Below are 12,237 nucleotides of genomic sequence, written 5' to 3'. Positions count from 1 at the left end.
CCAGAAGCTCTAACACACCCAGGATCATAGGATTATAGGATCCTAGAGGCAGCCTGACTCCTAGGAGCTCTGACACCCAGGATCACTGGATTACAGAGACAACTGAACTCTGAGGAGCTCTGACACAATCAAGACTACAGAAAAGACAGGTTTCAGTCAGAGACATTGAGTGCAGGTAGCACTGGAGATAACCAGATGGCGAAAGGCAAGTGCAAGAATGTAAGCAACTAAGCAACAGAAACTAACGTTACTTGGCATAATCCCAATTCTCCCACCATAGCAAGTCCTGGATACCCCATCACACCAGAAAGGCTTCTCATGATGATGATGGGGGACTTTAAGAAGGACATAAATAATTCCCTTAAAGAAATACAGGAGAAAACAGGTAAACAGGTAGAAGCCCTTAAAGAGGAAACAAAAAACTCCCTTAAAAGAATCACAGGAAAACACAACCAAACAGATGAAGGAATTGAACAAAACCATCCAGGATCTAAAAATGGAAGTAGAAACAATAAAAAAAAAATCACAAAGGGAGACTACCCTGGAGATAGAAAATATAGGAAAGAAATCAGGAGTCATAGATGCAAGCATCACCAACTGAATACAAGAGAGAATCTCAGGTGCAGAAGATGCCATAGAAAACACTGACACAATGGTCAAAGAAAATGCAAAAAGCTCCTAACCCAAAGCATCCAGGAAATCCAGGAAACAATGAGAAGACCAAACCTAAGGATAATAGGCATAGAAGAGAGAGAAGATTCCCAGCTTAAAGGGACAGTAAATATCTTCAACAAAATTATAGAAGAAAACTTCCCTAACCTAAAGAAAGAGATGCTGATAAACATACAAGAAGCCTACAGAACTCCAAATAGACTAGACCAGAAAAGAAATACCTCCCGTCACATAATCAAAACATCAAATGCACAAAACAAAGAAAAAATACTAAAAGCAGTAAGGTGAAAAGGTCAAGTAACTTATAAAGGCAGGCCTATCAGAATTACAGCAGACTTCTCACCAGAGACTATGAAAGCCAGAAGCTCCTGGACAGATGTCATACAGACCCTAAGAGAACACAAATGCCAGCCCAGGCTACTATACCCAGCAAAACTCTCAATTACCATTGATGGAGAAACCAAGATATTCCATGACAAAACCAAATTTACAGAATATATTTCCACAAATCCAGCCCTACATAGGATAATAAATAAATGGAAAACTCCAACACAAGGAGGGAAACTACACCCTAGATAAGGCAAGAAAGTAATCTTCTTCCAACAAACCCTAAAGAAGATAGCCACAAAACATAATTCCACCTCTAATAACAAAAATTACAGGAAGCAACAAGCACTGGTTCTTAATATCTCTTAACATCAATGGACTCAATTCCCCAATAAAAAGACATAGACTAACAGACTGGATACGTATAAACAGGACACAGCATTTTGCTGCATACAGGAAATTAACCTTAGTGACAAAGACAGACACTACCTCAGAGTAAAAGGCTAGAAAACAATTTTCCAAGCAAATGGTCCCAAGAAACAAGTAGCCATTCTAATATCAAGTAAAATCGACTTTCAACTAAAATTAATCAAAAAAGATAAGGAAGGACACTTCATACTCATCAAAGGAAAAATCTACCAAGATGAACTCTCAATTATCTATGCTCCAAATGCAAGGGCACCCACATTCATAAAAGAAACCTTACTAAAGCTCAAAGCACACATTGTACCTCACACGTTAATAGTGGGAGACTTCAACACCCCACTCTCAGCAATGGACAGATCATGGAAACAGAAAGTAAACAGAGACACAATGAAACTAACAGAAGTTATGAACCAAATAGATTTAACAGATATCTATAGACCATTTCATCCTAAAACAAAAGAATATACCTTCTTCTCAGCACCTCATGGTACCTTCTCCAAAATAGACCATATAATTGGTCACAAAACAGGCCTCAACAGATACAAGAAGATTGAAATAATCCCATGTATCCTATCAGATCACCACTGACTAAGGCTGGTCTTCAATAACAACAAAAACAACAGAAATCCCATATACACATGGAAACTGAACAACACTCTACTCAATGATGACTTGGTCAAGGAAGAAATAAAGAAAGAAGTTAAAGACTTTTTAAAATTTAATGAACTTATGGGACACAGTGAAAGCAGTAAGAGGGAAACTCATAGCTCTGAGTGACTCCAAAAAACACTGGAGAGAGCATACACTAGCAGCTTAACAGCACACCTGAAAGCTCTAGAACAAAAAGAAGCAAATACACCCAAGTGGAGTAGATGGCAGGAAATAAAAAAAGTCAGGAACAGATGGTTTTAATGCAGACTTCTATCAGACTTTCAAGGAAGACCTAATAGCAACTCTCTTCAAACTATTCCACAAAATAGAAACAGAAGGAACACTACCCAATTTGTTCTATGAAGCCACAATTACGCTTATACCTAAACCACACAAAGACACAACAAAGAAAAAAACTTCAGACCAATCTCCCTTATGAATATCAATGCAAAAAATACTCAATAAAATTCTTACAAACCAAATCCAAGAACACATCAAAAGAATCCTCCATCATGATCAAGTAGGCTTTATCCAAGGAATGCAGAGATGTATCAACATATGGAAATCAATCAACATAATCTACTATATAAATAACCTCAAAGAAAAAAACCTCCATATTCTAGCTTAAACTTTCTTTTTTTGTTTTGTTTTGTTTTGTTTTTCGAGTCAGGGTTTCTCTGTGTAGCCCTTGGCTGTCCTGGAACTCATTCTGTAGACCAGGCTGGCCTTGAACTCAGAAATCCACCTGGCTCTGCCTCCCAAGTGCTGGGATTAAAGGCATGGGCCACCACTGCCCGGCTAGCTTAAACTTTCTACAGTACTGAATCAACATACTTGTTCTGTAGGTCAAAGATGCGCTGACATTCCTCTTTGTAACGTTCTTGATGCTCAGCCACTGAAAACCTTGATCCACGGGCAAATTTACTCATAGGCCCCTCTCCAGAGCGAGCCTGTTCTGTTGACATTGTACGTACCACATCAATAACTTCCCAGCGAGACAACTTTTTAATCTGAAAGAAACACAGAACTACACATATGTAACTCATTCAGGGATGTTAAAGGACAAAACTGGGCCATGATTAGAAACAGGAAAAAAAAACCAAAGCCTAAAAGAAGTTTAGGAAAGTTTTGGTAAAGTATTAAGGACCTATCATGATCTACACCATATAAAAACCCTAGATGGTTCTTTACAACACTTTCCTACCTTTTCTATCTGCATACAAAACCTCTTACTAGGAGTTTTCTTCCAAACCTACCTCTTCCTCAGGCACACCAAATTTACGAAGAAGTTGCTTGGCATTTTTCAGAGACAGGCGACGAAGGTCTGCATCTGTTCCTGTGACTGTCTTTTTCACTGGCTGAGGCTCCTTATCATCCTGTCTCAAACAAAAACAAGCAAGAATCTGAAGCTCACCTAACAGTAAGCATCTATGCCATTCTGGTAAATGAAGCATTTCCAGGCTCCCCACTCTATTCATCGACTGCTCAAGCCCCATTCCTTCCATTTTTGATTTCTAGACTCTCACCTTCTGCTGTGTTGGTTTGTTTGGAATCTTCACATAGGAGAACCCTTCACCACAGCCTGTAGGATCTGCTACTCCAGTCACCTCCAGGAGACATTTGCCCTTCATGGCAGCAATGAAAGCCCTTGTAGTATTCCAAGGAGCAGTACGAACCTGAGATAAAAGAAATGATTCTCAAGATTGTAGGAAACATTGTTCCATATCTACTACCTAAAAACATTTTCATGATTTCTTAAATTATTAAGTTAAATATAGTGGCTATCTCGGCTCTCTTCTATGGTACATATATCATGATATTAAATAGACTCAGAGTATACCCAGAATAAGAAATATAGGAAACAGTGATGTTCATTATCCATAAGACTTCAGTAGGTAGTGCTGTACCCACACTCGGGATGCTCACAGATAGAAGGACAACTGCATTTGATCGTCATTCAAATGGCTTCCTTATTCTGATTTTTTATAATAGGGTCTCTAGCCCAGGTTGGCCTGAAACTCCCTAGGTAGTATAAAGCTTAACCTTGAATATCTGATCCCCCTGCTTCAAGAATAATGGGATTACTGATGTGTCCCATCTTGTTAGCACAAGACCTTCTTTTAAAATGAGATAACAAGAAACACTGATTAAAAATAATGTGGAGGGCCAGAGATGGCTCAGTGATTAAAAGCATTTAGTGTATAACCACAAGGACTAGAAATTGGATCCAAGCACCCACATAAGAAGCCCCATGTCCACAAATGCCTGCAACTCCAGCTCAAAAGGATCTATGTGATCCCCTCTTTTGTGCTCTGTACACAGGCAGACACATACACATACAAATACAAATAAATAAATCTTTAAAAGTTTTCTTTGAATTAAGAAAAAGTACAGAACTGGGTATGATGGCAACATGCCTTTAATCCCAGCACTTGGGAGGTAGAGGCAGGCGGATTTCTAAGTTTGAGGCCAGCCTGGTCTACAGAGTTCCAGGACAGCCAGGGCTATACAGAGAAATCCTGTCTCAAAAAAAAAAAAAAAAAAAAAAAAAAACAAACAAACAAACAAATAAAAAGAAAGAAAAATAAATTTTTAAAAGAGGGAAGCTATTGCTCTCTTCAGACACACCAGAAGAGGGCATCAGATCCTGTCACAGATGGTTGTGAACCACCACTGGTTGCTGGGAATTGAACTCAGGACCTCTAGAAGAGCAGTCAGTGCTCTTAACCACTGAGCCATCTTTCCAGCCCCAATATTCACCCATGTGTGTATGTGCACATACCCATACACAAGACACATAGACATACAATTAAAGACAAAAAAAATATAAGCTGGGTGTGGTGGTACATGCCTTTAATCCCAGCACTCAGGATACAGAGAGGCTGGAGGATCTCTGAGTTCAAGGCCAGCCTGGTCTACAGAATGAGTTCTCAGACAACCAAGGCTACACAGAAGCCTGTCTCCAAAAAAAAAAAAAAAGCAAAACAAAACCCAACAAAAAACCCAACAAACTAACCAATCAACCAACCAACCAAACACCAAACAAGTGTTGCTGGGCATGCTGGTATGTTTATACTTTTAACACTTGGGAGACAGAGGTAGGAAGATTTAAAGTTCTAGTTCAGACAAAGCAAGATTCTGTCTCAGAAAAAAAAGTTCATAAAATCTTACTTCATCATCAATCTTCATCTGGAAATCTTCTTCATTTTCTTCCTCAGGAGCAAAAAAGGACTTTTCTCCATAGCCGGCATCCTGAAAGAAGACAATTCTATGCATAAATAAGGTCAAATGAAAAAATATAAGTTTTTTTCCAAGCAGTTTTACTGAATACTAAATATAAAATATCAAACCATAATCTGCATAGAAAATGGATCTGTAATCTTTAATGTATGTACTACTGTTGAGCACTCTTAAGATCCTTGAGCTACTAGAAGATATGCCAAATTCCAAGGAATTTGCTGCATTAGTTCAGAGGCAGAATGCCTGTCTAACATGTGTATGGCCCTGGGCTCAAACAAGTTCTTTTCTAGAATCTTTTTAAAAATAATTTATTTTTATCTTATGTGTATTGGTGTTTTGCCTGCATGTATGTCTGTGTGACAGTGTCAGATCCCTGGAACAGGAGTTACAAACAGTTGTGAGCTGCCATGTGGGTGCTGGGAATTGAACTCAAGTCTTCTGGAAGAGCAGTCAGTGATGTTAACCATACCTCTAGCCCTCACACAAAAAAAGTTTTCAAGGAATTTATGTGGATGTGTAAATAGCTTATGGCCCATTTAAAACCAAACAATCTAAACTAAAGAGAAAGAAAATTCTATCTACAGAATTTCTCAGTTGGACCTTTTCTATTTTGGCCTTTGTGGTGGTTTGAATGAAAATGGTCTCCATAAGCTCACAGGGAGTGGCACTATTGGAAGAAGAGGCCTTATTAGAGAAGGTGTGGCCTTGGTGGAGAAAATGTGTCAGTGGCGGTGGGCTTTGAGGTCTTAAATGGTAAAGCCAGCCTCAGTGTCATGCTGTCTTCCTGTTGTCTGCCAATCTGGATGCAGAACTTCAAGCTACCTCTTTAGTGCCTGCATGCTACCATGCTTCCTGCCATGATAACAATGGACTGTAAACCAGTCCCAATTACATGTTATCCTTTATAAATGTTTCCATGGTCGTGGTGTCTCTGCACAGCAAAAGAAGCCCTAACTAAGACAGCCTTATATGTTGTACATCTCTAAACCATACTCCCAGCTATCATCTCTGCCTACCTGGGAATCTGTAAAGTTCTTTCCCTGATGTTTTTACGAAACAGTCACCACTCAAATGTGCTATAATTTTTAAAGCAAGGCAATATGATTTAAGTTCCTCACTGAGCCTCACATTGCCATTTACCTATACTGTAGCTTTCCTTAGAATCCATATACACAGGAAGTACCTCATACAGTTTAAATTGTTGAATAACTGTTAATAATCTAGTAACTATCATCTCTTCAGTATTCTCTTCTATCTTTCTGAAAAGAAATATAGACATAAGCAGTGCCTGACAAGAAGAGGCTCACCTTTAGTCTCTGTTCTGCAGCTATCATGCTATAATAAGCACAGCACTGTTCTGGAGATACCATAGCTCTGATCTCCTCTTCCGTTGGTAAACGAAAATCAGACTTTAGCACCCACCAGTTTGAATCCATCCCTGGAAAAGATACAGGGAAAACTGCTCTGAATTCTAAAGACCCAAAAGTAACAATATAATTAACTGACACTGAACCAAGAAATCCCCTAGATATGACTAGTCAACAAAACCCCTGCTATAAGGTTTCTTACATCTTATGTAAGGCATGCAAATACTCTCTTAGACTATACTAGCAACCAATTATCACCAAATTATCAAAGTCTCTTTTAGTTATTTTTTTTTTTTTTTTTTTTTTTTGGTTTTTTGAGACAGGGTTTCTCTGTGTAGCCCTGGCTATCCTGGAACTCACTCTGTAGACCAGGCTGGCCTTGAACTCAGAAATCCGCCTGCCTCTGCCTCCCAAGTGCTGGGACTAAAGGCGTGCGCCACCACCGCCCGGCTATCAAAATCTCTAGTTACAAGATTTAGTATCTTCTCCTTTTGACAACCATCAATTTTTATTCTATTAGCCATGATTTCTTTTAACTGAATGTCTTTAGGAATATGAGAACATCAGAGAAGACAAGAAATCACACTGATGACCTGTACGCTTGAAGTCGGCACAGAGCTTTAGCCTTTTCCGGATGCTACTTTCAGAATGTGAAGGAAAGGCCTTCTTTATATCTTCCATCCGTATCCTCCGTGGCCTATCTTTACTCTTCCAAAAGAGCCGGTAAATAAAAACCTGTCCAATAAGCCAAATACATTTTATTATATAAAGGATAAAAGCCCTTACCAGGGTGCCCTCTCCAACTAAGCTCAGATGTGTTTTCATTGTTCTATTAGCATGTGCATCTTAGCCCAACTCCCATACTCCCACTTACCTGCAGAAAGTCTCGGATGTGTGTATTGGCCCTTTTGGAATTAGGACCAGGAACTTCAAACAAGGGACATTGCTGGCCCACAACAAAAATATCCACTAATTCTCGAATATAGTAACCCTGCCTTGTTCGAATGATCAGGAAGTCAGACTCTGGCATCTTATGAAGATAAATTGGAGCACGAAAAAGGTTGTTCTCAAATGCCTAATAAAAGTAAACCACAAAAGTTATTTACAGAGAAACCCTAGAAAATTCAGCCAACTATTAAAAAAGGAAAAAAACTTAATTTGATCTATATTCATTAGCTCTAAAGTCTATATAATAAGATGAGCAAAATACAGAATATCAAACAAGATTTTTTTTAGTTTTTTTTTAACCCACTGTCTTTTAGAACCTAACAGACAATAGGAAGAAAAACTTTAAAAACAGATCCAGGAATAGCAGTGTATGTTTCTAATTCAAGCATTCAAGAGGCTGAAGCAGAAGGATCAAGGCCATCCTGGGCTACACAGTAGTTCTAGGCCAGCCTGAGCTATGGCAGGAAACTGTCTCTCAAAATATTGAGTCAAAGCTGGGCACGATGGCACATTCTATAATCCTAGCCTTTGTTAGGAGAAACAGGAAGATTATGATTCAAGACCAGCCTTGACTGCACAGTGAATTTGAGGCCAGCCTGATTGCATGAGGACCCTTCCTACCCCCCAAAAGAAAAAAACAGGGCTGGGTGATGGTTCAGCAGAAAAAGTGTTTTGTTGTACAAGCATGAGAACATGAGTTTGGATCTCCAGTACTAACATAAAAAGCTGAGCACAGAAGTATATGTCTATAATCCCAGTGGTGGCAAGGAGAGGAAGAGTTGTGATAAGAAGATCCTATAACGCCTGCTAGCCTTCTAGTTTAGGCAAAACTGCACTCCAGGATCTATGAGAAGTGATGCTATCTCAAAAATAAGGTAGCAAGTAATAGAGAGAGACAACAGACAATGAGCTCTGGCTTTCACACATGAATATAAAACACACACAGATACACACAAACTAACTAGTTAACTAGCTAATTAATTGATGGTATTGGAGAAAAAGGTATTATAACACATACCTATAATCCCACCACTTGAAAAGCAGAAGCAAGAGAATCAAGAGTTTAAGGCCATCCTTGGCCACACAGCAAATTTGAAGGCAACAGAAGCTATATGAGAGAGACATTGACTCAAAAAAAGAAGTGAAAAAAATTATACAGTTTAAATTCAGATGAAATAACCTTTGCCAGTCACTGTATGAAGTCACAGAAGTCAAAGTTTCTGAGCTTAAGTTTCCTTAGTTGCAAAATGCAGGATATTTAAAATGCCTATACATCATAAGACTGTTAGGAAAAGCTTTATAAATACAATAATATACTCCTAAACTACAGTTTCATACACAAGAGTTGAGGACAAAATAATTTAGGGGGATAAGGTCTCATAGAAGCCCAGGAAGGCAACTCTCCTGTATCACTCAGGCTATTGAATACTAGGATTACAGGCATGATACCACCATACCTGGCTTCAGAATATTTTTTATAAATTAGTTAATTAAAACTAAAACAAATACAATGAAGCAAAGTATGCTATGAAGACAATATAAACAAAAACACAGAAGAGCAGTTAGACATAAATATTTGAGATAGAAGCAAAAGCTAGATAAGGATCAACTATTATAAGCTTTAAGAAAAGTATCCACCACCACCAAAAAGTCCTAAGAGAAGTAGAGAGATGGCTAAGCAGTTAAAAGCACTTGCTGCTCTATTCTAAGGTTTGGAGTTCTAATCTCAGCATCTACATGTGACAGCTAACAAATACCTGTAACTTTAGGTAAAAAATCAGACATATCCTCTTCTAACTACACAGGTGAACTCACATGTGTGCACTTTTGTTGTTTTGTTATTAAGACAGGGTTCTCTGTGTAACAGCCCTGGAACTCACAAATTTTAGTCCAGGCTGGTCTTGAATTCACAGAGATCTACCTGTCTCTGCCTCCTAAATGCTGGGATTAAACACATGAGCCACCACTGCCCAGCTTAAAATAAATTGTTTAAAAATCCTAATAATGGATGTAGAAGAGATGGCTCAGTGGTTAAGAGTACGTGCTTATTTGCCAGAGAACCCAAGTTTAATTTCTAATACACACTGGGAGCTCACAACTCTCTGTAACTCCAGTTCCAGGGGATCTGACACCCTCACACAGACATAATAGACAGAAAAAGTCAAAAAAATTTAAAAAAATTTTTTTTTTGGTTTTTCGAGACAGGGTTTCTCTGTGTAGCCCTGGCTGTCCTGGAACTAACTCTGTAGACCAGGCTGGCCTTGAACTCAGAAATCCGCCTGCCTCTGCCTCCCAAGTGCTGGGATTAAAGGTGTACACTATCCACTGCCCGGTAATAAATCATTTTTTAAAAACCCTAATAATGAACACTAAAAAGAAAGTCTTCTACAACACTGGTGGAAATATTAAATTTTTTGGCGGGGGAGGAGGGGTTGAGACATAGCTTCTCTGTGTAGCCCTGGCCATCCTGGAACTAGCTCTGTAGACCAGGGTGGCCTTGAATTCAGTGATCCATCTGCTTCTGCTTCTTAAATGCTAGGACTTAAGATGTGTGCCACATCCAGGTTGAGAAATTAAATTCTAAACATTTACTGTAGATAGGATAACAAAAGATAGTAAATAATCTTTCAAAAATTTAATTACATTTTTTTCATTTATTTGGAGAGTGCCTGTGTGTGTGTGTGTGTGTTTGTGTGCACATTTGTGGGCACATGTGTGTTACAGAGTACTCATAGAAGTCAAGTCTCTTTCCACCACGTAAATCCTGGTGTATCCTGGTGTTTTTTCATAGCAATAGAAATCTTAAGATGGAAACTGGCACCAGGATGAGATACTGCTGTGAAATACCTGTGTTTTTTGGAGAACTGTAAAAGAAATTTGGAACATTAAACTGGGAAAGCCATTGAGTGCTCAGAGTCTAATCAGCTGTTCTATGAAAACTTTGAAGATAATGCTAAGAACAGTGCAAATGATGAAGACATGGCTTATGACACTTTAGACCAAAGTGGGAGTCAAAAACTATTAGAGCTGTTTGTGTGATATTTTGAACTAAGAACCACAAAAGTGGCCGGTCAGTGGTGGCGCATGCCTTTAATCCCAGCACTTGGGAGGCAAAGGCAGGTGGATTTCTGAGTTTGAGGCCAGCCTGGTTTACAGAGTGAGTCCAGGACGACAGCCAGGACTACACAGAGAAACCCTGTCTTGAAAAAAAAACCAAAAAAAAGAACCACAAAAGTGAAACATCCTGCTGACCCCTGCATGCACATGTATCTACACACTCATGTGATCATACATATATGCATGTACAAACACTCATGACAAAAATAAGTTGGGCATGGTAGTAGTATACACCTATAATCCCTGCACTTGGGAAGTAGAAAGAGAATCAGGAGTTCAAGGCCACTCTATGCTAAGACTCTTTATCTCAAAGGAAAGAATTTTTTTAAAAAAGCCATCAAAATATCTCAGCAAGTAAGAATGCTTGCCACCAAACCTAACCTAAATTCAATCCCCAAGATCCACATGGAAGAATGAAAATCAACTCCTGCATTGTCCTCCAACTTCCATCACACAGGCACGCACACGCACACAAGCACACGCACACAAGCACACGCACACAAGCACACGCACACAAGCACACGCACGAGCGCGCGCGCGCGCACGCACACGCACACACACACGCACACACACACGCACACACACACACACACACACACACACACACACACGGTGTTAAAAAAAAGAAAAAAAACTATAAAACCAACAAGAAATCTGAAAGGAAATTACACGAAGAGAAAAGCCAACAATACTCAGAACCTGGTGAGAGGGGCTTAGGGTGTGTGACTCAGTGGTAGGTCAATTGCTTTACATATGCAAATTCCTGGGCTTAATCCTCCAGCACTACCTACCTCCACAAACCTAGAAGAAAATGATTTTAAAAAGAACTCTGCAGGTGCAGACAAGCTAGCAATAGCGACAGTGAAAGAAACAAATAAGATGCAAGAATAAAGGAATACTTAAGATTGCTATGGATTGTCACACACCTGTAATCCTAGCACTTGGACACAGAGCCAGGAGGGTTGCTACAAGTCCAAGGCTAGACTTGTCTATATACCAAGTTCCAGGCCACATCTAGACTACAGAGTAAGCCCGTCTCAAAAAAGAAAGAGAGAGAAAGAGAGAGAGAGAGAGAGAGAGAGAGAGAGAGAGAGAGAGAGGAAATGATTAGCATGAGAAATGAAATGGGAAAAGCCAGACAGTTCTAGAGATTGTCCACATCATTTGTGACCTTCCATAATTCTTTTTTTTAAAGCTATTACCAATGGAGCTCATTATAACTTTCAGAAGAAAGCGTAAAAAAGTACACTTTACTGAAGTGGAAACTTCTAGTTTCTTTGAAAGTCAAATGATGTTTCCTTGGGGCACACAGGTGAAAAGAGATCTTGCTAAAGCAAACATATGGAAGGACCTGTGATGAAGGAGTATAAATATGACCCCACAGACAGTGGGAGATGAACTTTGGTTTGGTTTACTCTGCCTCGCTATTCTTCACTAAATATTGATTTGCCTTATATAGCACTGTTAACCTCAACTTGTGATAACACCT

General features: G+C 39.2%; 1 protein-coding gene across 6 annotated transcripts in view; it reads right to left on the bottom strand.

Annotated features, from left to right (window-relative positions):
• Positions 1-12,237, bottom strand: part of Taf1 (TATA-box binding protein associated factor 1) — a 71,923-nt gene that overhangs the window by 42,326 nt on the left and 17,360 nt on the right. For all 6 annotated transcript variants that reach the window (XM_076918368.1, XM_076918366.1, XM_034485012.2 and 3 more), the window contains 7 exons: positions 7,558-7,758; positions 7,277-7,418; positions 6,624-6,754; positions 5,248-5,328; positions 3,603-3,752; positions 3,333-3,452; positions 2,911-3,086 (listed from right to left, as the gene is read on the bottom strand). In XM_076918368.1, coding sequence (XP_076774483.1) covers positions 2,911-3,086; positions 3,333-3,452; positions 3,603-3,752; positions 5,248-5,328; positions 6,624-6,754; positions 7,277-7,418; positions 7,558-7,758 — 1,001 coding nt within the window. The remainder of the gene's footprint in view (positions 1-2,910; positions 3,087-3,332; positions 3,453-3,602; positions 3,753-5,247; positions 5,329-6,623; positions 6,755-7,276; positions 7,419-7,557; positions 7,759-12,237) is intronic.

Source organism: Arvicanthis niloticus, chromosome X, assembly GCF_011762505.2.
Source record: "Arvicanthis niloticus isolate mArvNil1 chromosome X, mArvNil1.pat.X, whole genome shotgun sequence".
Classification (NCBI taxonomy): Eukaryota; Metazoa; Chordata; class Mammalia; order Rodentia; family Muridae; genus Arvicanthis; species Arvicanthis niloticus.
The sequence above is the reverse complement of the archived record's forward strand: the minus strand, read 5'-3'. Positions and strand labels throughout refer to the sequence as shown.